This window comes from Rhinatrema bivittatum, chromosome 1 (assembly GCF_901001135.1).
Source record: "Rhinatrema bivittatum chromosome 1, aRhiBiv1.1, whole genome shotgun sequence".
NCBI classification, from domain to species: Eukaryota; Metazoa; Chordata; class Amphibia; order Gymnophiona; family Rhinatrematidae; genus Rhinatrema; species Rhinatrema bivittatum.
Window position 1 is genome coordinate 210,976,769 of NC_042615.1, and position 25,013 is coordinate 211,001,781.

The following is a 25,013-nucleotide window of genomic DNA, read 5'->3' on the forward strand; positions in this document are numbered from 1 at the left end:
ATAGATATCGCATCATGTCGGTTTACAATTAACAAGTGGATAGGTAACAAAAAAAAGGTAAAAACTAATATTTATCTTATTAATAATAATAATAATAATAATAATAATAATAATAAAACATTAAACAAGAGAAGGCTAAGGTATGCAGTTACAATAAAACAAGGGAGTAATACAACTTGGAGCATAGAAAAGAAGCAGGGGATTAAATCGAAAGAACGTAAATACCAGTCAATGTGCTTAAGGCATTAGTGAATTGTGTTTATGATGTAGGAATATTAATTATAAGGTAGGGAAATTAGTTGCCGTGAATAAGGCAAAGTCTGAGTGCTTAGTTAATGATGGAGTAGGTTCAGTTTAGTTCAGGAAAGGCTTTCATGAATAGCCACGTTTTGAGTCTTTTCCTGAATGTGGGCAGGCAGGGTTCCTGTCTCAAATCTGGTGGGATGGAGTTCCACAGTGTTGGTCCTGCAGTGGAGAACGCCCTGTCTCTGGTGGTTATGTGCCGCATGGATTTGGAGTGTGGTACTTGTAAGGTTTCTCTATAGGACTCTCTGATTGGTCTGTTGGATGTAAATTTTTTGAGAGGAATTTGAAGGTTGAGCTGAGAGTGTTGGTGTATAGCTTTGAAAATAGTGGTTATGGACTTATATATGATTCTGTAGTGAATTGGTAGCCAGTGCAGGTCTTTGAGGATTGGTGTTATGTGGTCTCTTCTCCGTGTGTTAGTTAATATTCTCGCAGCCGTGTTTTGAACCATCTGAAGGGGTTTCGTGTGAGATGAGGGGAGACCTAATAGCAAAGAGTTGCAGTAATCTAGTTTAGAAAATACTATTGATTGCAGAATAGTTCTGTAGTCATGAAAGTGGAAGAGAGGTCTTGTTCTTTTTAAGACTTGGAGTTTATAGAAGCAGTCCTTAGTAGTTTGATTTATGAATGCTTTTAGGTTTAACCTGTTATCAAAGATAGCTCCCAGGTTTCTTACTTGTGGAGTTTGTAAATTGGGTGGAGGATTTGAGTCAGTGTTACTGTATTCAGATGAAATTAGGAGGAGTTCGCTTTTAGAGGAGTTTAGTATTAGATTAAGGTTGGAGAGGAGTTCATCAATTTTTTTAAGACTAGTTTCCCAGAATTCTAGGGTTTTGCTGTAGGATTCTTTGACGGGGATGACTATCTGGACGTCATCTGCATAAAGAAAGTGTTTAAGGTTTAAATCAGTTAGCAGTTGGCAAAGAGGGAGCAAGTAGATATTAAAGAGCGTTGGTGAAAGGGAGGAGCCTTGTGGAACTCCCGTAGATGAAGGGTAGTGTTGAGATTCTTTATTGTGAATTTTGACTTATAATATGTCTCAGCCATGCAAAAAAGAAATCAAATCTAAAGTGGTTCAGTTGGGTACCCAGTTCTCTCACAAGGTCTCTTATAAATGTCTTATTACATATCAAGATGCTCATCATAAATAACTGTGCAGCTTTTTCTGATGTAGGTAAAATGGAAATAGGTTCTACTGCTCTCTTTCCATAGTAGGGGCGGAAATAGAAGGTTTTAATTCCCCTGACTCTCACAGAGTATGGCGTGTCCCTAAATATTTATATAAAGATTCCAGGTTTTGAGAGGAGACAATTTCCTATACCATAGCTAAGTGAAAGGCCATAACTTGTGAAATTCTAAATTTAGAGCAAAAATTACAATTGGCGCAAAGGGCCCAAGATCAGCATCCTAGCACAACTAATAAAAAGAAATTTCTAGGACAAATAGCCCTTAATATGTTGCTGCACCAAAAAGCAAAAAAAAGGGTGATATTTTATACATATAAATATTTCTACTACAACAATAAATCAGGCAAGCTCCTGGCAAATTTTATAAAACAGGCTCAGAATTTATTACTACAATGAAGACTAGCTCTGGCCAACATAAAGAGCTGAAAGATATATTTAATACATACTGGCCCGGATTTTAAAAGGGTTACGCGCATAAGGTACGTGCGTAACCCTTTTAAAACCCCCCTGTGCGCGCCGAGCCTATTTTGCATAGGCTCGGCGGCGTGCGCAAGCCCTGGGATGCGCGTAAGTCCCGGTGCTTGCAAAAAGGGGTGATCGGGGGCATGGCCAGGGGGCGCGATTTTGGATCAGGGGCGTATTCGGGGGCGTGTGGGCGGTCGGGGGCATGGCCGAGTGCCCCGACAAAGTGGCCTGTGTCGGGGCCTGCCGCGCCGGCGCGCATAAGTTACTACTGCCCAGAGGCAGTAGCAACTTTTCAGATAAAGGTGGGGGGGGTCTAGATAGGGCCGGGGGGGTGGGTTAGGTAGGGGAAGGGAGGGGAAGGTGCGGGGGGGTGGAAGGAAAGTTCCCTCCGAGGCCGCGGGCAGCGCGCTGGGCTCGGCGCGCGCAAGTTGCACAAATGTGCACCCCCTTGCGCGTGCCGACCCTGGATTTTATAGGCTACGCGCGTATCTTATAAAATCCAGCGTACTTTTGTTCGCGCCTGATGCGCGAACAAAGTACGCGCGCACTGTCTTTTAAAATGTACCCCACTATCAACAACTTTACTCAGCCCTACTGCCCAAGCTTTGAGGATTCAGAAATATTTAGCATCTACTGGGCTACTTAAACTAACAGAAGATCAATTATCTCATTTGAATACTCCGATCAAAGATCAAGAACTCCAGACAGGCATTCAGAAGGCATAACTGTTAAAATCACCTGGTCCTGATGGCTTCCCTTAATAATTTTACAAATTATTACTAGGCCAACTTCTTCTCCCTTTGGAAAGCATGGTAGAGGAGTTAATAGCCACATTCCTCACTTTTTTCCAATAAGGCTCATATTACTGTAATTCTTAAACCGGATAAAAATCCTGACTATACAAAGTCTTATAAGAACATTAAGAAATTGCCATGCTGGGGTCAGACCAAGGGTCCATTAAGCCCAGCATCCTGTTTCCAACAGAGGCCAAACCAGGCCAACTCACTATATATTTTTACTACTTTTCTATAACCCCCTAAAGCAGAGCTTTCCAAACTGTGTGTCGGGACACGTTATTGTGTCGCCTGCAGTGTGCAGGTGTGTCGCGCAAGCCCGGTCAACTCTGATGCGAATTTGGGCTTTTTTTTTCTAGAGATTCACTTTTTTTTTTCAGTTTATGGGTTGCTTATAATTGGGTGATTTTTGCTGTCAATCGCGTTTTTTGGGGGGGCTTGGTGGGTGGAACGAGCCCAGCCATCCTTGCATTGGCTGCTGCTGCCGATGAGGCCTGGCCATGAGGAGTACTGACTGCAAGCAGCAGTGTCTGGTGATCATGGAAGGGAGTGAAGCACTTAACTGGCAACAATCAAAAAGACGAGGTACATGAGTGTGGGGGCCAGACATGTGCTGGGGGGAGAGAGATGAGTGAGTGGGGGGCAAACGTGCTGGGGGGACAGACATGTGCTTGAGGGGGAGAGATATGAGTGTGTGGGGGCCAGACATGTGCTGGGGGGAGGAGAGAGATGAGTGTGTGGGGGACAGACAATTTGTTTTATTATTGTTTTTCATAAATTATAACAATAACATGAATCTTGGAATATATATTTTTAATATAAATTTAAGGTTTTCATGAGATAGGTTGTGTCGTGAAACATTTTATTTATGTATATATTTAAGGAAACATACATAAATTGTCGAAATATGTTTCGTTCGTTTAACCTTTAACCTCTGGTTTACTAGTAGACTGAATTACCGTGTCGTGAAATTATGTTTGTCTAAAAAGTGTGTCACCAACATGAAAAGTTTGGAAAGCTCTGCCCTAAAGCAAGCACATATCTTGAGCTTGACCCAGTCTCATCAATGTAAGAAATGTAATTGCACAGTAGATACATTAGGACATCTATTTTAGCACTGCCTTCTAGGGTTTGGAGGAGGTTTACACAGTTTTTTTTCCCCAATATCACAGGTGTCCATCTACCTTTAGATAAGAAACAGATTCTTTTTCATAATTTAAGAGATGTACCATTCCAGAATAGTTATGTTCTGTTTTGGAGCAGGAAAATAATGCTGTTAGCGAAAAAGGCTATCTTACGGAAATGGCTAGTACCTGATGCTCCTGTACTTACTCAAATTTTCATTTATATATTACGTAAAAAATGTATTGTAAAATATGACATGCAAAAAAAACAAATCACATTTTCTGAAAGTCTGGGACATGTACCTATAGTCAGTGTCTCCTAGAGTGTGAAGTAGGATCCTGAATGATTTTTCTATTGTTTAATTCAAGCATCTGAGTCCTGTAGATTACTTTATTGTGCATTTGTACTCTATTCCCAGAAGGATGTATATTAGTTTGGTGGGGTATGGAAAGGGGGGAGGGGGTAACAGCTGGGATATGGGAAATATGCATTTCTTTTCTTAAATCTTTTCTTGGTGGCAAATAAGAGCATCCTGCTGCCAAGATTCTTTGTGATTGTTAAAAATGAAATAAAAAACATAATGATATGCTATGAATGAAAACAAAGATCAAGTGAAATTTATTAATCATAAGAACATAAGAAATTGCCTTGCTGGGTCAGACCAAGGGTCCATCAAGCCCAGCATCCTGTTTCCAACAGAGGCCAAACCAGGCCACAAGAACCTGGCAATTATCCAAACACTAAGAAGATCCCAAGCTACTGATGCTATTAATAGCAGTGGCTATTCCCTAAGTAAACTTGATTAATAGCAGTTAATGGACTTCTCCTCCAAGAACTTATCCAAACCTTTTTTGAACCCAGCTACACTAACTGCACTAACCACATCCTCTGGCAACAAATTCCAGAGCTTTATTGTGCGTTGAGTGAAAAAGAATTTTCTCCGATTAGTCTTAAATGTGCTACTAGCTAACTTCATGGAATGCCCCCTAGTCCTTCTATTATTCAAAAGTGTAAATAACCGAGTCACATCTACTCGTTCAAGACTCTCATGATCTTAAAGACCTCTATCATATCCCCCCTCAGCCGTCTCTTCTCCAAGCTGAACAGCCCCAACCTCTTCAGCCTTTCCTCATAGGGGAGCTGTTCCATCCCCTTTATCATTTTGGTTGCCCTTCTCTGTACCTTCTCCATCGCAACTATATCTTTTCTGAGATGCGGCGACCAGAATTGTACACAGTATTCAAGGTGCGGTCTCACCATGGAGCGATACAGAGGCAATATGACATTTTCCGTTTTATTAACCATTCCCTTCCTAATAATTCCTAACATTCTGTTTGCTTTTTTGACTGCTGCAGCACACTGAGCCGATGATTTTAAAGTATTATCAACTATGATGCCTAGATCTATTTCAAGTGGTATGCATTATTCTAATTAAGATGCAATTGTCATCATAAAGAGTGGCCTCTAGTCTGAAAAATCATAAAGAGTGGCCTCTAGTCTGAAAAATTCCTACACTTGCGGGTTGATTTTAAAAAAGGTGTGCATGGGGAAAATGGGGCTTACACGCGTGGCCTGGCCTTGTGCGCGTGCTGTGCGCATTTTAGAAGGGGCCCGGCCGCACGTGTAATCCTTGGTATGCACACAAGAGCCAGGCCTCTTCCAAGGTGCGGGCCAGGAGGGGAAGGGGGCAGGCCGGGACAGCGGCATTGATCGCTGTCTCGGAGTCTCGCGCGCCGGCAGCCAACTTACTTCAGGTCGGGCCCTGAAGTATATCTGGGAACAAAAAAATGAAAGGGAAAAAGGTAGGAATTAGGGGTTGGGGAAGGGAAGGGTGGTTAGGCTAGGGAAGTTTCCTCCTAGTCCGCTCCTTAATTGGAGCGGACTGGGAGGGAATTGGGGAAGGCCAGGATGTGTTGCCGCACAAATTTTGCATTCTACCTGACACGCATGTGCCCATGGACCGCCGATATCATAACATGCGCACGCATATATTAAAATCTACCCCAAAGTGTTAATGTAGCCTCAGAGACATCTGGATTTACGCACAGGCCTATTAGATTGTGCCTAGGGCAGCAAAATTTAAGGGCAGCAAGTTTCCTCCCTCCTTACTGCTCTGCAATCCTGCCCCAGAAATTGGAAGGTTCCCTCACCCACTTCTGCCGCTGCCACCACCACTGTCTTCTCTCCCCTCTGGACCTTCAGCTCCAGCAGCAATTCTCAAAGCACAGGACTAAGCTTCTGCTCACAGGCCTCATCCCTGCAGGAATGCCCAGAAGTGGTGGGGAAGCTGAGCAGAAGCTTAGGCCCTGTATTCACTATGCTTTGAGGATCACCACTGGAGCTGAGGACTCGAGGATTGGTTTTTTGTTTTTTTTTTTTGGGGGTGGGGGGAGAAGCGGGGTGGAGGAGATGAATAACACCGAATGAGTGCCTGGGGGGGGGAGGGTGCTGACCAAGTTCAGCTCTGGCTGCATATCTGTAGGGAAAGGCTGGCCAAGCCTCTCCCTACAAACATGGAGCTATTTGCTCTGTATAAGAATAAAAGATGTTCAGCGCATGCCATTTATTTCCATGCTGTAAAATAAATGTTCAGGACAGAACCGTGGATAATCATTTCTGTTCTTCAGAGTCTTACTCCTATTCATATTTTGCCCACGTTTTAATTTTGCATAATAGAGGAGAAAATGTTTTAACATGATTTTCTTTTTCTACACGGATTTAAGCTACATTTACCACGGCATTTTTTTACCCTGCTTTCTGAAGGGGAGGCAGCCTATTATGAGATCACCATGTCTGCGAATACATGTGTGTGTGGGTGTCCCCTCAAATAACTTTTGTATATGGCATCCCAGCCACGCTAAATTTTCATGGCAGGAGGTCAAAAAGAGCTTGACAATGGTATTTCTTTTAGATTCTGTACATCAGCAGTAGCCAATGGTACAAAATTGGCATAATGTGTCTGCATTAAATTAACACAGTCTGCCACTCTCTAGATCAAACAGAATGCTTTCTAAAGGTAAATCCACCGCCATACAATTAATAATGAAAAGAGAAAAGATACTAGTTTTCAACTGAAAATAAAAAAGTATATTTATTTCAGCAAATGAACCAACTGCAATTTGAAACAGACTCTATCAGACTGAAGAGATGTAAGCATCAAAGTTAAGTCCAGATCAATAAAAACCCCTAGATTTTAAATTGGGCTTTTGGAAACAGAAGAATCCTATCCAGGCAAACCTGACTGCCAAGCAATGACAGTTCGGAGTAAGCAATCCAAATAATTTGTGTTTGAAACACATTCTTACTATCAAAAGTAATGGAATGCGTGTATCTAAGAGCACACATACATACATGGTGCATGCACCTGCACAGCTGTATTCAGCAAATTTACTGCAATTTTCCCACTTATTTTCAGTGAATAAATAAGACTCATCATGCACACAGTACTGTCTTAAAAATAATTGTTCGTTTGTTAAGCAATCTTGGATCCAAAGCAGTGACTTACCGCCATAAGAGCTCAGCTTCTATAATATCCATCATAAAAAAAACTGTGACTAAAACCAAGGTAAATATATTCTGAGCCTCTAATTAAATTTGCCTGATGGTATGCATATTTTCTGCAATACCCCTTCAGGGCATTATTTTTTATCTAGCATAATAATCTACATGATATTAGGATACTCAATGTGTAATCGGGTAACACAGTGCCAAGATGTACTGTTCAGTTGCAATCGTATACTTTGGATCTTGCTGGGGATTTTTTTCCTCATTGTATTAGAGGAGGAGATTTTTTTTAAATTATTTTATTGCTATAGTATTTTATTCTGATATACCGATTTACAATTGTAATTATGAGGTACAATAGGTCCCTTGCCAGCAGCAACACATTAATTCAGTAACACTATATTATAGGCCATGTTGTTTAACCAAACATCTTACTGTATATTATTAACAAAAGCAAATTATGCTACTCGCACAAAATAATTACACACATTATCGTAAACAGTCAAAGAAAATTACAACCATAAACTTTCAAGTGTTACTCTAAACCAGCATTTCGTTAATGGCCTAGTTTATTTGCTAATGATCTTTGGACCATAGAGATAGTTTAAGAACATAAGAAACTGTCATGCTGGGTCAGACCAAGGGTCCATCAAGCCCAGCATCCTGTTTCCAACAGAGGCCAAACCAGGCAACAAGAACCTGGCAATTACCCAAACACTAAGAAGATCCCATGCTACTGATGCAATTAATAGCAGTGGCTATTCCCTAAGTAAACTTGATTAATAGCAGTTAATGGACTTCTCCTCCAAGAACTTATCCAAACCTTTTTTGAACCCAGCTACACTAACTGCACTAACCACATCCTCTGGCAACAAATTCCAGAGCTTTATTGTGCGTTGAGTGAAAAAGAATTTTCTCTGATTAGTCTTAAATGTTCTACTTGCTAACTTCATGGAATGCCCCCTAGTCCTTCTGTTATTCAAAAGTGTAAATAACCGATTCACAATTACTCGTTCAAGACCTCTCATGATCTTAAAGACCTCTGTCATATCCCCCCTCAGCCGTCTCTTCTCCAAGCTGAACAGCCCTAACCTCTTCAGCCTTTCCTCATAGGGGAGCTGTTCCATCCCCTTTATCATTTTGGTTGCCCTTCTCTGTACATTCTCCATCGCAACTATATCTTTTTTGAGATGCGGCGACCAGAATTGTACACAGAATTCAAGGTGCGGTCTCACCATGGAGCGATATGGAGGCATTATGACATTTTCCGTTCTATTAACCATTCCCTTCCTAATAATTCCTAACATTCTGTTTGCTTTTTTGACTGGTGCAGCACACTGAGCCGACAATTTTAAAGTATTATCCACTATGATGGCTAGATCTTTTTCCTGGGTGGTAGCTCCTAATATGGAACCTAACATCGTGCCAGGCTCTCTGTTTCAGGTAAAGTTCAAAAAGCCTGCAAGTTAAGTTTGCAAACAATCTTTAATCTCCTGCAATTCCTGAAAGGGAAAAGTGCCACTAAAAGACATGTAAGCCGAAAAAACAAGCAAAGAGCGCTATGGAATTTTTGGCGGATCACGAAATTTAGCTCTTGCAAGCCAAAGTTCCACAAATCTTCTTTGCACGCATCTACGCTTGCGCAAACTTCTTCTGTGGAATTTCCCCCTTCCGGAAACCGCAGGAAATTAAACACCAGGGTATATGATGTGCTATTTTGAAACTGTGAAAACAAACCAACTTGCAGACTGTTTGCAATTTCTTGCTCACGTTTTGTCAAATGTTAAATCTGTCACTGAATTTCAAAAATTTTACTAGTGATACTACACAGTGGGGACTTTTGTGTGTGAAAAGCTTTATGCAGGTTGACTGAACAATTTAATGCCTGCACTATTCATATTTTTCCTTTCCTTTACAAAAACCACAAATAAAACTCCAAAAAGAAAAAAAAAAAGCAAGACCAGCATACAAGATCAGATATATTATGAATTTTTCATAAGCACAAAATGAGAGAAGCACATTACACTATAAGGCCCACAAAGCTTTGTTCAATACTTAAGCCAATATTTTCTAATCTGAATGATACAGTTTTCAAAGTTACATTAAAAGGGTAATGTTCAAAAGCATTTATGCGTGTAAAAAGGAAAATTGGTTCTTACCTGCTAAGTTTCATTCCTGTAGTACCACGGATCAGCCCAGACTGCTTGGTTATGCCTCCCTTCCAGCAGATGGAGACAGAGAAAACCTTGAAGGACTCCCCTGTAAGTAGGATGCGCCACCTGCAGCCCCTTCAGTATAAACAATATCAAAGCAGAATTAAAGTGGTAACAGAAATCCAAAAATTTAAATAGTTAAACCAAACTCAGGAGACTCAACTATGTACAAAATGTGAAATCTTCATCCTGCTATAGTATGACAGGAAAAAAACCTGTCGAGCGGAATCAAAAAACCTGGCGGGCATTTGGGCTGATCAGTGGTACTACAGGAATGAAAATTAGCAGGTAAGAACCAATTTTCCTTTCCCTGAACGTACCCGGATCAGCCCAGACTGCTGGGATGTACCCAAGCCACCTTACATGGGGTGGGACCTAGAAAGCCCCGCTCGAAGCACACCGCTGCCAAAACTCTCTGAGTCGGGAGCCCGAACATCCAAACAGTAATGCCGAGCAAAGGTATACAAAGATTTCCAGGTTGCTGCCCTACAGATCTCCTGAGGGGAAATCAACTGACTTTCTGCCCAGGATGCCGCCTGAGAATGGAGCGAATGAGTCTTAAGACCCTCTGGAACTGCTCGGCCGTGACATATGTATGCTGAAGCAATAGCATCCTTCAACCATCGGGCAATAGTAGTCTTGGATGCTTTATGCCCTTTCCTGGGACTGCTCCACAAGACAAAAAGGTGATCCAACAGGCGAAAATCATTAGTGACCTCCAAGTAACGCATCAATGCCCGCCTGACATCCAATCGCTTCAATTCACGAGCATGTGGAGAATTCTGATCCAAATCCAGGAACGCAGGCAACTCAATGGACTGGTTCACGTGAAAAACCAATACAACCTTAGGCAGAAAGGACGTCAGGGTTCTAAGAGAAACACCAAAATTGCAAAACCTAAGAAAAGGTTCGCGACAAGATAGGGCCTGAATTTCCGAAATTCTCCAAGCCAAGCAGATAGCTACCAAAAACACTGTTTTGAGCGTAAGGTACTTCAGAGTGACGCACCTGAGCGGTTCATAAGGAGGTTCACACAACATCCTAAGGACCAAATTCAAACTCCAGGATGGACAAACAGCTGGACATGGAGGATGCAAATGCTTAGCACCCCGACGGAAACGAACCACATCCGGATGAGCCGCTAGGGACGCACCATCCACCTTTCCACGTAAACATCCTAACGCTGCCACTTGAACCCAGAGAGAACTGAAAGCTAGCCCTTTTGCCAAACCCTCGTGCAAGAAGGCTAGAATGTGGACTATCGAGGCCCGCCTAGGGAAACATTCGACCTACTATACCAAGAGTCAAAAACCTTCCAGACTCGGACACACGTAAGTTTTGCGAGCCCGTAAAAGAGTGGAAATCACCGAATCCGGATACCCCTTTTTTCTCAACTGCCGCCTCTCATAAGCCAAGCCGCTAGACAAAAGCGATCCACCTGGTCGAAAAATACTGGACCCTGCTGCAGGAGATTCGGTAGATGACCCAGACAGAGCGGCCCGTCCACTGCAAAGTTGAGGAGATCCGCGAACCACGGCCTTCGTGGCCATTCCGGAGCCACCAGCACCACCGCTGCCGGATGGGCTTCTATCCTTCTCAAGACCTTACCTACCAAAGGCCAAGGAGGGAATGCATAGAGCAGAATGTTGCAAGGCCATGGGAGGACAAGAGCGTCCACCCCTTCTGCTCCGTGCTCTCTTCTGCAACTGAAGAAGTGCGGCGCCTTGGCATTCCCTCGAGTCGCTAGAAGATCCAAACGGGGGATGCGATATCAACGCAAATGCCTCGGACTGCTCCCATTCTCTGGGATCCAATCTCTGACGGCTCAGAAAATCCGCCTGTACGTTGTCTACCCCAGCAATTTGTGAAGCTGCTATCCTGAGCAGATGAGTTTCTGCCCAGGCCATGAGCTCGTCCGCCTCCACCGCTACAGGGCGACTCTTTGTGCCTCCCTGCCGGTTGATATATGCTATTGTCGTTGCGTTGTCGGAGAGCATTCTCACCGACCGACGATGAACCAGAGGCAAGAACTTCTGCAGGGCCATGCGGACTGCCCTGGTCTCGAGATGATTGATGGACCATTGCGCTTTCTGCTTCGTCCATTGGCCTTGGGCTGCCTAAGATTGGCAAACTGCCCCCCAGCCAGAAAGACTGGCATCCGTCATCACAATAGTCCACTGAAGGACCTCCAGATCTTTCCCCCAGGACAAGTGTTCATGGGTCAGCCTCCAAGCTAGGCTGGACCTGGCCGGTTCCTGGAGGGGTAAGGGAACTTGAAAAGCTTCCAACTTGCGGTCCCAATGTGAGAGCAAAGCCCTTTGCAACAGCCTCATATGAGCGAAAGCCCACGGGACCAACTCCAGAGTAGACGCCATAGAAACAAGAACCTGTAAACAGTCTCACGCCCTGGAACTGGCAGGGACAAGAGACGCCGAACGTGCGACATGAGTTTGTCTATCCGATCCTGCATCAGCAAGACTTTCCCAATCCAAGTATCGAATCTCCCCCCAAAAAATCCAGGACCTGGGCGGGGGACAACTGGCTCTTGTCTGCATTGATGATCCAACCCAGAGTGTGAAGTGTCTGCACCACCCTGGCGACCGCTGCCTCACATAGTTCCTTTGACTTCGCTCGAATGAGCCAGCCATCCAAGTAGGGATGGACCAGGATCCCCTGGCGACGGAGAGCTGCCGCCACCATCACCTTGGTAAATGTGCACGGAGCGGTCGCCAGCCCGAAGGGAAGTGCCTGAAACTGGTAATGCTTGCCGAGGACCATAAACCAGAGATACCGTTGATGGTCCTTCCAAATTGCAATGTGTAGGTACGCTTCCATCAAATCGAGGGATGCTAAAACTCCCCTGCTCTGACGGAGGCGATTACGGAACATAGCGTCTCCATAAGAAAAACGGGGCACTCTGAGAGCTCTGTTGACCTTCTTCAGATCTAAAATCAGACGGAAGGACCCTACCTTCTTCAGAACCAGGAAATAAATCGAATACCTGCCAGTTCGAAGTTCATTCAGAGGAACCGGGACGACCGCCCCGAGTTCCAACAACCGGCGAAGCATGAGAGACACCTGGCACCTTTTCTCCAGAGACCTGCAGGGCGACACCAGAAATAGATCTCGTAAGGGACAAGCAAAATCTAAGGCATAGCTGTGTTCTATAATGTTTAGAACCCAATGGTCCGACGTTATTTTGACCCACTCCTCATAAAACAGGGACAGCTGCCCCTCAATGACTGGAACAGGGGGGTGGGCTGGTGCTATTTCATTGGGAGGACTTGACTCCCGTCGCCCCTATGGCACTGCCATCTCGGGCAGGTCTACGGCCACAAAAGGAATGAGACTAGGTCTGCAACCTGCCGGACGACTGTCTTTGGCCAAACGGAGCCGGCTTAGACTGGCGAAAAAGGCGCTGCCCCCGAAAACGTGACCGGGAAGGGCCGAAACCTCTGGAAGCTTTTGGCCTATCCTCCGGGAGCTTGTACACCTTATTGTCCCCCAAGGACTTAATGAGCTGCTCCAAATCATCTCCAAAAAGTAATTTCCCCATAAACGTAAAATCACCCAACTGCGACTTGGAGGAAACATCAGCCATGGCATAAAAGCCTGTGGGCTGACACCGCAGAGGCCATAGTATGCGAAGATGTATGAAGGAGATCGTACAAGGCATCCGCCCCATACGTTACAGCCGCCTCCGATTCCTCCGGGGAGAGCTCTATGGCATTCAGGAGTTGTTGTTCCCCCCAGAGACTCACATGCTGCATTAAACTACTGCAAATAGCTGCTCGAACCCCCAGAGCCGACACTTTGAAGATACACTTGAGAAGCACCTCCAACTTACGATCCTGAGGGTCCTTAAGAGCAGCTGCCCCAACCACAGGAATAGTCGTACACTTGGTGACTGAGGATACGGCCGCATCAACCTTGGGAACCTTAAGGAGGTCAAGAGAGTCATCAGGCAGCGGATACAATTTTTCCATAGCTCTGCCTAAGAGAAGGTTGGCTTCCGGAGTATCCCACTCCCGAAACATTAGCTGGAGCAACATAGGATGAAAAGGAAGAGACCTAGCCGGGGGACGAAGACCAGACAGACCGGATCCACAGTGCCCTGATCCTGAGGCGTCGGCATCTGACCAACTGGTATGCCCAACTCCACTAGGAAATGTGGAATCATCGTCTTCAACTCATCTCTACGAAAGAGCCTAAGGACCCAAGGATCATCCCCTTCCACCGGGACCACACACTCGGAATCGAATTCCTGGTTCCCGGAATCGGACCCTGCCCGGACCACCCTAAACCGGGAGACCTCAGGAGGATCTGGCCTAGGAACCTGCGCAGGAGGAGAGGGCCCATCCACAGGCCGCCCCGGAGGGGGCTCAGGATCTCCCATGGGAATAAGGCTAGCTAAATAAGCCTTATGTAATAGTAAAATAAAATCAGTCGAAAAGAAAGCTGGCCCTTTAAATTTTCTCAAGGGGGGGGTACCCAAAGGACATGGAAAGCAAGAAATAAATCATGGGGAGACCCGGGGCAAAAATCCTGCGGAAATAACTGAGGAGGGAGATCCCCTCCCCCTGCTGAGCTGTCTGCATCAGCATCTAAAGCTCCTAAAATGGCCGCCGTTCCCATGTTCCATGGGAGTGGGGCAGGCTGGGTACCATGAAGCAGCATTGGGCACCTGCACCACGGGACCGATGTGCCTGCCTCCCCATGACGCTAGCTGCCCCCGCTGACGGGCCCTCAGCCCCGGGAAGACACCGGGAGCAGAGGCTATCTCTGGAGAGCCGTGCTGCCGGCTCCCCACAGGATTTGCAGGCCGAAGCGTGCAGCATCGCTACGCTGAACAAGGAGAGGAGACCGTGAAAATAAACCCCGGAGCCCGGGAGACCAAATAAGAGCAGTGCAGCTGCAAAAAAACAACACGTTCTGATTCTTTTTTTTTTTTTTTTTAATTCGCGTTGGCCTCACCAGAGCACAACCCGCAGATGTCTCTTGCCCAGTGGGGAGGGACCGGCCTACCGGTAAATCCCCCCCAGTCACTCACCGGCTGCTGCTCCTGGTACATTGGAGTGAAGGGCAAAGCACACGGCAGGCCTACCACCAAGGAGAAATGACTCTGCTCCTCGGGAGGCCTGGCTCTTTTTTTTTTTTAAACTTTGTTTCAGCCAAAGAAATTTAAAGGACTCCTGTCACTGCAACTCTCTTTTCTTTTTCTTTTTTTTCTTGTTTAGAATCAATTAGCCAGGACTGCAGGTTCTGCCACCTTCATCTGCTGGAGAGAAATACTGAAGGGGCTGCAGGTGGCACATCCTACTTACAGGGGTGTCCTTCAAGTTTTTCACTGTCTTCATCTGCTGGAAGGGAGGCATAACCCAGCAGTCTGGGCTGATCCGGGTACGTACAGGGAATGATGTTTTATGCATGAAAGTATGTGAGGAAGCAATTTTGGATTTATTTTTACATGTACTTGAAGGAGGTATTCCCAGGGATGGAGTTAAGATGGGGAATCATTTCAATTTTCAAAAGTAAGCATGTAAACTTTAACATTTCACATTTACCCTATCTTACTAGGGGTAGCCTAATGTTTAGAGCATTGAGCTATGAACCAGGTACCACTCCTTGTAACCTTGGGCAATTCACTTTACCCACTGCCTCTGGAACAAACTTGTAGGTGAATTTTAAAAACCCATTGCGTGCATAAATTAGGGGATGCATGCACAAGTCGGGCCTATGCACGCCGACCAAGTTTTAAAAGCCGCCCAAGTTTCAAAAAGTGGCATTGTCTGGGCAGGACACGGGCATTTTGGGGCATGGCCATGAGATATGCATGTAAATACTTACGCACTCAGGCCCACTGCTGCGTATGTTTACTTCTGCTAACTTGTAAAAATATTAAAACCAGCCATTTCTGCTGGGATTAAAGCGCCTGGGGTAACTGTGGGGAGTGCAGGCTATCAAACCTGGGGGGGGGGGGGTGTCTGGAAGACAAGGTTGCTAACTGGTAGCTCTTATCCGCCACGGAGAGAACATTTAAGAAAAGGAAAATGTATTTCCCATATCCCAGCTGTTACCCCCTCCCCCCATCCCTTACCCCGCCAAAACTAAGATACATCCTTCTGGGAACAGAGTACAAATGCACAATAAAGTAATCTATAGGAACTGGTGGATGAATTGGTAAAACTGGCAATGGCATGAATGCATATCCATTATAAAACACCTTGACTTACGCTGTAGAATGCAAATTTGCACACCCACTGAAAAATTGGGTGCACATGGCCAGGCTATTTTATAATGTGCATGCATATGTGGACACATGTTATAAAAGGGCCATATATCTGGGCATGTGCTGGCGCACAGGCACCAATTTGAAAGTGTGCATGGAGTACCTATGGACTTTACTGCAAAATTCTTTACACTTGCCTTACATGTGGTTAAAGGTTTTGCAATATAGATTTTTGTGCATGCTTTAATTGTGAGTTCATAGCTAATGAGATGCTGTGCACACATTTGTACCGTAGCCACTCAGAATTAATTTATTTATTGTATTTATATTCCACCTTTCAGCCACTTCAAAGGGGATTATATTTGCATAAAATCTCACAAAACAAATGCACGCACTAAAATCAATGTTTGTGAAAAAGGTAAAATTGCATGTGCCATTCTATTTAATGCATGCTAACAGCGACTTCCGCACACGACCTCACCTTTGAGAGTTTCAGCACTGCTTAGTACACTGACCTCCTGGGGTGCTAACACTAACATTTTCCAGCCCACATACCACCCCATAGTTTCAGGCTCACACATAAAAGAAAAGTCTTCTAAAGGAAATACCTGGAGAGGGATCTCAAAAAAACACGAGCCCTCTATCCAAGTCCCTCATGTTGCTTTCCAGATGCCAACAGTGATAGTACAGAATTTGTTTTTGAAGTGCTGCAAATTCCTGTCCGTAGGCTTGGTTACAGTAATGTCAGACAATAATCAAGTGCAGGAGCTTCCTAAGCCCTGACAACTGTGTCTGGTGCTAATACCCAAGTCTTACAAACTCAACTCAAACAGCAAATAAATAATAAAACAATAAAATACAAAGGGGGAGCCTTCTGGGAACAGGGATGAGAACATTTGGCTTGACGCTACTGGTAAAGTTGCTTCGGTAATTACTTTATTACTAGATAAGATGTGCTAGAAAGAAGACGCCTCTGTATATCAAATCCCCTATGTACAGGGAAGAGCGGGATATAATCAGGCCAGGAAGTTAGGGTAAGAAAAGGCCTGGATCAGGTGTAAGGGAAAGGATGCAGATGGTACTGGTGGTCCCCTTTTTCAGAGTAGTTCCTAAAGTGGGCTTAATGGAAGACTTGATCTATAGGATGTTTCCCGTCTTCTCCTCAATGCTAGACAGGTACAAAATAAATTTAGAGCAGCCAGACTTGGCACTGATTACAGAGAACTGGTTACCTGAAGAGGGAGGGTTTCTTAGTTGTGTCTTCCGAGATATGATAAGTTATTTCAGTTTAGGGTATAGGGATAGGGAAGTGGAGGAGGAGTGACAGGTGTTATTAAAACTGAATGGCCAGTAGTATGTTTCAGCTTTCATCGATTCAGGGCTGTCTCTCTTTTTGAGGTTAGGATATGCGGGAGTTGTGGGAATTTTAGTGGTTTATTTGCCTCCACCAGCTAATAGGGAAAGATTAGAGGCATTGGTAAAATTATTATCAGACATTTCGCTTTGATTACCGCAATATAGGTAGGCCCGGGACCTGCTGGGGTCCCGGGCCTGCCTGCCTCGACGACGACGCCTCCCTGCAGGTACAAGGCCGCACCTCTGGACGCCCCCGGCAACATAAGACTCCTCCCCGGAATGACCAGGCCCATAAAAAGGCCGGTCGCAGGCACCCCGCACCTGGCGTCGTGCGCCAAAGGAGTGCGACAAAGGGGCCTGCCCCTTGTTGTGCCCCTTAGTGTCACCCTTTAGTGTATCAGCAACCTCTCTCCCTCCCTCCCCCCTCCCTACTCTCTTTGCAACAGCCCACATGTACTCCCTCACCATTCCCCGCATATACTGCCCCACTCACAGAAATCCCACTCCCGCTTACCTCTGCCCCCTTACCCAGCGTAAATCCCTACTACCTATCATGATATCACCCCTCACACAATTTCTGGGCCTCACCACTCTAGCTATATCCCTTTTTAATGCCCAATCAATCTTGAAAAAAACTCCCATTCTCCATGACTTGCTCACTGACTCCAACCCTGACATTTGTGCTATCACAGAGTCCTGGCTCAAAAACACTGACCATGTCTTCATAAACCAGCTCCCTATGCATTCCTACGACATTTTCTCCATCCCAAGACTTAAAAAAAGAGGTAGAGGGCTCCTCCTTGCTGCGAAAAAACACCTCAATCTCAAACTAAAAAACATCATCTCCCCCCACAAACTAGAAATTGGCCTGTTTAAATCCAAAGAGCTACAAGTCTGCCTCATTTGTGCCTCCCCAGCCGACTTGAACAGGACCCTTCCCCTCTTATCGAATTTATATTTATTTATTTATTTAGAGAATTTTATATACCAACAACCGTTTGCACATCGTATCGGTTTACATATAACTTATAACTAGTTGGTAATGCCCTTACATAGAACAGGAACAAAATGTACAGAAACTTACAATAACAAGACAAACTGTGTAACTGAGAAACTATTTATCTGACAATATCAATATAGAAACCCCAGCTGTAATACTAGGAGACTTCAACCTCCATGTTGACGTCCTCCCCTCTACCCCCTCTTGTGAGATCCTCATTAATACCCTCCTGGCCCTGGGTTTCAGACAACTTATCACCGCCCCCACTCATAAAGCAGGTCATACCCTCGACCTTATCTTCGTTAACGCCAGTATACAATCTCCCAACACATCCATCACTATCCCGGTCCCTTAGTCAGACCACTCCCTCATCAATGTTCTCCTCTCTATAAATATCCCCTCCTCTGTCTCCCCCACTCAAATCAACACAATCTCTTTTCGCAAACCCTGCGCCACAGAAGACCTTATTTCAGCCTTCGACAAAGCCGCTAACAACCTCGACCTGACCAACCCAGACTCTGCTCTACTATCCTGGAACAATCTCGCCTCCACAATAGCCAACGAAATTTGCCCTATTGTCTACAAAGAAATATCCCACACTCAAACAGCAAAAAAACTGTCACACACTCACATACAGGGCCAGATTTTAATACCTACGCGTGGGCATATATTTGTGCGTGCAACCCGGCATGCACAAATGTACGCCTGATTTTATAACATGAGCGTGCAGCCGCATGCATTTATAAAATCCAGGGTTGGCGCGTGCAAGGGGGTGCACAATAGTGCACCTTGCGCGTGCCAAGCCCTTGGGGAGCCCTGCTGGCTTTCCCCGTTCCGTCCAAGGCTGCTCCGAAATCGGAGCGGCCTCAGAGGGAACTTTCCTTCTGCCCCCCCACACCTTCCCTTCCCCTACCTAACCCACCCCCCAGCCCTACCTAAACCCCCCCTAACCTTTATTTTATAAGTTACGCCTGCCTCCAGGCAGCCGTAGGTTGCGTGCACGGCCAACAGCTGGCCCATGATCCCGGGCACAGCACCAAATGGCCGCTGTGCCTGGAGGCTCTGGCCCCGCCCATTTTTCAAGACCCGGGACTTACACACGTCCCAAGGCATTATGCGCGCTGCTGGGCCTTTTGAAAATAGGCCCGGCGTGCATAGGGTTTTGAAACTCTGCCCCACAGTGTATGTGTGAGCCGTGTACACTCAGTGCTAAATGATTCCTTTTCCAAGTCACGCACAAAAAACCTGTTAGAGTTCCATCACTGAACAAAACCAAAAAGACTGGCACCCTGGTAAGACTCTTCTTCTCTTCCGTCTGTCAGTATGCTCACCTCATTGGTGTGCAGACAGAGAAACATCAATCAAACTGCTACAATCTTCACACTGTCTTCTAACCTGCTCCTCCCCAATGAAGAGAAAATTTAAAAAACAGCAACAGTACCATTACCTCAGTCTTTTTGCCACAATAGTGAGAACAATGCAGCACAGAGAAGTTCAGAAGCAGTTCTTTAGCAGTGCCAAATCTAAAAATTTCTAGCTTTTTTTTAAAACTCTGAGAAGGCTTCTCCAAACACATCTTTCTCTACCAACTGCTACAGAGGAAATACAGAGCTTCTTGCATATGCTCAGAGTGTCCTATGGGAAAAGTTCAGCGTCACTTGGTTCAGTTAGCAGCTATAGACTAGTTAAAAAGATGCTGCACTGTGATTTGTCCTCTGTGTAATTTCCATGCTAACTTGTCCTGCCTCATCTCTGACAAGACTGAGGTCACAGTGGCAAGAGTTGGTTGCTATAGCTATCTATGCCTATTTGTCCACAACTTAGCCATAGACTTCAATGGGCCCTAGGCTTCAATGGGAAACAAACAAATAAGAAGGACATTTTTGTCTCATTTGAGGGGACCTCTCCATTCATTTCATGGTCCATGAATGAAACAAAAATAGATTCATTTGTTATGTTTTACCCATTCATTTCAAACAAATGCACATCCCTAATGCCTTGAAACACTATATAAATGACAATACTAATATTCCCTCCCAGGATCTGTGGTATCCATGACTCTACAATTTTGTTTATTCTGTAGTGGGAAACAATGGCCTTTACACATCTGAGAGTGAATTAGTTTTATCTTTTCTGAATGAAGGATAATTCAATTATTTAGTCTTTTAAAAGCAATATATTCAAGTCATTTGAGTATTTTCTTTAATTCCAGTAGCTGGAACAAACGTAGCTGATTCTATTTATCTATAAAGCATGAGCATATATTATAATTTGCAATGAGCATTTCATCTTATTGATATTGCTGCAATAATCTATGAGAAACTGAACCCACTAATACAATCACCAAAGGTCACAAATGAGAGTGTATTTTACCAGCAGAAGCATATTGGTGGTGGTCTGACCAAACAACTAAGATAAAAATAATTTAACAGCAACATTATCTTCATGGAATGGTGCTCAAAAAAGCAACCCAAATATATTTCCACTTGTAGGTATATGCAAGCATGGCAGCACAGACAAATATCTTAGGGTGAACTACAGTATGCCAATAATTACAGTAAACTATTTCTAAACTAAGAGAACCCTCTTTCTAAATGACTTTTTAGTATGAGGTTGAGAATTTCATCATAAGCTTTAAGACATTAAAAACTACAGTCACATTATACTTAAAACAGAAAAAAAAGATAATACCTACCATTGCTTGTTGTAATGACCTCAAGGCAACCTAACAGAATATATGTAAAAAAACAAAACAAAAACAAAAAAAAACAAAAAATTAAAAAGCTTAAGCCACTTAAAATAAAACAGCTAGCATGAAACAATTCAAAGCAAAACATATCTTATAAAACTTCTTTTAACCAATATCTTTTGATGTTCTTTTGAGACCATAATGTTAGTAAAACTTTTAAGTCAAGGAGTAAACTTTCCATTAGTTAGTAGTTTAGCAGATATTCAGCTAAAGGCTTTCAGAGAAAAGATGCTCCAACTTGCTTGGCTTCAGCTCATTAGCAACTAATATCTACATTTCCTCTTCTTCACCATTCAAATTATACTGAACCTAACTAGTCAAGGATCTAAGGACTTACGCACATTAACCCTAACTTTCCAGCATCTCAATCATATGCCCTAGTTATCCAAATCCCTCTACAGAAAGAAGAAGGTACGTAAAATAAAAATAAAAAAACCAACCTGAGACCACCCTTATGTATTACATAGAAGAGTTGAAGATAAAATATAAGAAAATAGATCCACTTTAATTCCTCCATAAGAGAAAGGTTCAAAGCCCAAGCCATATTCCACATCTTAAGGAGAAAGCTTTTTGGATTTATTGCTGACATCTGGCACACATTCCTTAAATACATAACACCAATAACAGTGAGAATGACACATTTAGTTGCCTTTTCCTGTAGTTCTTTAGATGAGTATCATGACAAACAGCCAGCTATATTTAGTCAATAAAGGGCAAATATTAGCTTTTTAGACAGAAATGTCAAGAAAAAGCCAGATAAATATCAAAAGCCTAAATTCATGCATTCTACTGAAGATTAGTGGTCTGTACTCTGGGGAAGGCAATGGTGACCAACATAAGTCACGGACCAAGCCCAAGACTGTCACTAGAGGTTGCTGTTGGATTTCTGGAGGAACATTAGCTTTCTGCTGTATCCTCTAAAGTCCAATTTAAATTAATTGTATGAAACATATAGTACTTAAAAACAAGAACCCACAATTGCCATTACCATTATAAATATTAAAATTTTCCTCACTTGGATCTCCCTTTTCTAAGGTCACAGCCATAAGGGCAAATTTAAAGTGATAACATTTAGCTGATGAACCTGCCTCATTCACTAGCTTAATTACAGAATCCAAAATCTGAATTTGTTTCATCCGAAGTACTGAATCATATAACTCATAGCCCAGTTCCAGTTTGGCACTTTGGGACAATAACTTTTAAACAAGCATGCAGGCACACAAGTGCCCATGTTCCCTGGCCCGTGCCCAGAGATGCGGCCATTTTATAACATGTGTGCATGTTATAAAATAGCCTGAACGCGTGGACATGTGACGCAATTCTAAGTGGACATGCACTTATGTGCGCAAACGTCTCTTCTACCGGGAAAGTTGGGGGGATTTTAAAACACACGCACCATTACCAATTTTCCCAGTTTGCCCAGGTAAGGGATAGGACTATCAAACCTTCCTAGTTTAATAGACCTCCCTTCTCGTTAGTCCCGTAAAACCCTGCTGATCTATTTATCTTTATTTTATTTACTTACATGTCCTCCATAGCAGAAATAAAGTTACACTACAGGGCACCCCGGCACGTGACTGTGCGCGTAAATATTTACATGTTAATATGAAGTTGAAATCTAGGAATGCCCATGTCCCGTCCAGACTACACTCACGCCTCACCCCTTTTTTGGGAGCTTTTCATTTGTGCGTGCAGCAGAAGATATGTGCATACTTAGGTGGCTTTTAAAACATGTTCACACACACTGGCCCGATATATTTGCATATCTCCCAGTTTTGGTGCACGCCAGTCTTATAAAGTTCACTTCTAAGTCTCCAGGCTCATTGGGAGCTTACAGCATTGTAGGACCAGTTCTAAAACAAAAAATAAAGATGTTCTTAATTTTGGGTGCAAATGAATATCTTAAGTAATATCTTAATAGCTTAGTTGATGGGTTTCAGAGATTCCACAACTAACTTCAATTTAAACCTGCAATAGAGTTGCAAGAAACTGGGCTCTGAGTACAAGATTCAGCAACATATGCAAATTATAGATCTGACACTTTACAAAATGGAAGTTGTAATACTAACAAGCAGCAGCACTTATATTTTCTCTTTTTAATTGTTTTTATTAAGAATTTATAGAGTATAATAAGGTAACATATAAACAGCATCATTTTCAACATATACAGTTTCAGTAATCTCCAAAATTTCATTACACAACCTTTCCAAATAAACAAAGAAAAGGAATTTTCAGAGGTAGCCGCTGGAATACTGAAATAGCATCTTTGTAAATCATTTAATAGTATAATATTTATCAACACTGCAAATCCTAAAGATGAGAGACTGAAAATTGTAGCACACAGGAATGGCTTTTGGGGCATGCAGTTACATGGAGTACCATGCAAGAAGGGGGAACCACCATAGTAACACCCCCTCCCCCATACTCTTTCACATCATGTAGGTAGACAAAAAGAGAGAGAAGATCAAGGGAATAACGGTGCTGGGCAAATGGAGGCGGGGGAAGAAGGGGATGTGGGTAGGAGAAAGACTGCGGAAGCCACCACCACTTCCAAAGGAAGGAGTGCGGTGCCAGAGTTGCCACCACTTAAGGGGGAAGGAGAGGGGCACCAATTTCAGTTTTCTCCCAGGGCGCCTGTTAGCCTAGAGCCAGCCCTGGCAGCACAGAACAGCCAACATAAAGTAAAACAGACAAATACAGATTCTGGAAAAAAAGAACTGGAAAATGCTACACATTTCATCGCTGGGTATGATGTAATGTCAGAAATGTAATGTATACAGAAAAAGTCATCATAAGGTGGCATGGTAGGCCCATCACTAAAAACTGTGTAAACACTATAATAGGGTACCAGAAAACAGTGAAGCCATGACCCTGAAAGAATTGTAGAGAATGAAGAAGCTGGGATTTATCTGGGACATTCGTAGATAAAGACCAATACGGCCCATCCAGTTTGCTCAGCCAGTTTTTTTTTTATTTTTGGGTAGCAGTAATTGCCGCTCCATTTGGGTAGCAGTAATTGCCGCTCCATGCAGACTACCCCCATGCCTTCTGTTAAGAATACTACTATTCCTAATCTAACTGATAGAAAGACTGATGCAAGACAACCGGGCACTGTGGTAAAGGAGAAAAGCAGAAGAATGGCATTCCTAAAAGAAGGGCCAGTCCCAAGTGACTATTCTGTGAACGTAGAGAGAAGATTCTCATTTACTAAAAGATGCAATTAAAGAGCAGGAAAATATGATAGAAAGGTACAGAAATAGTCCAAATTTTATTGGGTGCCACTGCTTAAAAATAATTTTTAAGAGCATCTTTCTATGCTGCCTACAGATATTACATCTTATGAACTCCAGGAGGCGGCTCTGTTTGGTACAATGCAAGTTTTAAGGGCATCTGCAATACTTTTGAGATGGAGATCATATCCAACATATTTTGCTTACAAGTGATGTTTATTCCTATTTTTTTTTTATAAAATTTCTATCCCACCCAATTCCAAACTACCTTTCTGGGCGATTATGCACAAAAACGAACCCATTAGGAGACACTACCCTCATGACATAAAATATAACACACAACCTAGGACTCAAGGGAATAAATCCTACATATCTGTTTCTTAACATACTTGAATTTTCTAAGGGAAGAGAGACCAAATGGAGACAAACAAATCACATTTTCCCTTCAATGTTATCATCTTTTCATAATACCTCAACTCTCCCACTTTTGAGAGCCTCTTTGTCTTTGCACCTTTCCTGGACTAATGGCTCCTCAGCTACCCACTTCTTACTGGAGAAAGGATCTCTAGTCTCCTCCTCCTCCTCCTCCCACTGACTCTGGAAAACCCTGAAAAACACGGATGTTATTTATTTACATAAAACTAAGGGGACTATTTATTAACCTGTGATAAAGTGGCATGAACTATTTCCTACGAGATTCACTAAACTACAGTCTCTGAGTTCTGCACTTTAGCGAATGCTACGGGGATGCCAGTGGCGTGTATGGTCATGGCTGGAAAACTGCATGATACTGGGAACAGCAACACAAGTTCCAATCCCAGAGATTCAGGATGGTAAGGGATGTGGGGGGATGGA

At 43.6% G+C, this 25,013-nt stretch overlaps 1 protein-coding gene across 6 annotated transcripts in view; it reads right to left on the reverse strand.

The window, feature by feature from the left end:
- PPP2R2C (protein phosphatase 2 regulatory subunit Bgamma) overlaps nucleotides 1–25,013 on the reverse strand; it is a 623,817-nt gene that overhangs the window by 275,475 nt on the left and 323,329 nt on the right. For 3 of the 6 annotated variants that reach the window (XM_029591453.1, XM_029591463.1, XM_029591491.1), the window contains one exon: nucleotides 20,875–20,904. The exons of the other annotated variants lie outside the window; for them this stretch is intronic. In XM_029591453.1, the coding sequence (XP_029447313.1) occupies nucleotides 20,875–20,904 (30 nt within the window). The remainder of the gene's footprint in view (nucleotides 1–20,874; nucleotides 20,905–25,013) is intronic. 6 annotated transcript variants of the gene reach the window in all.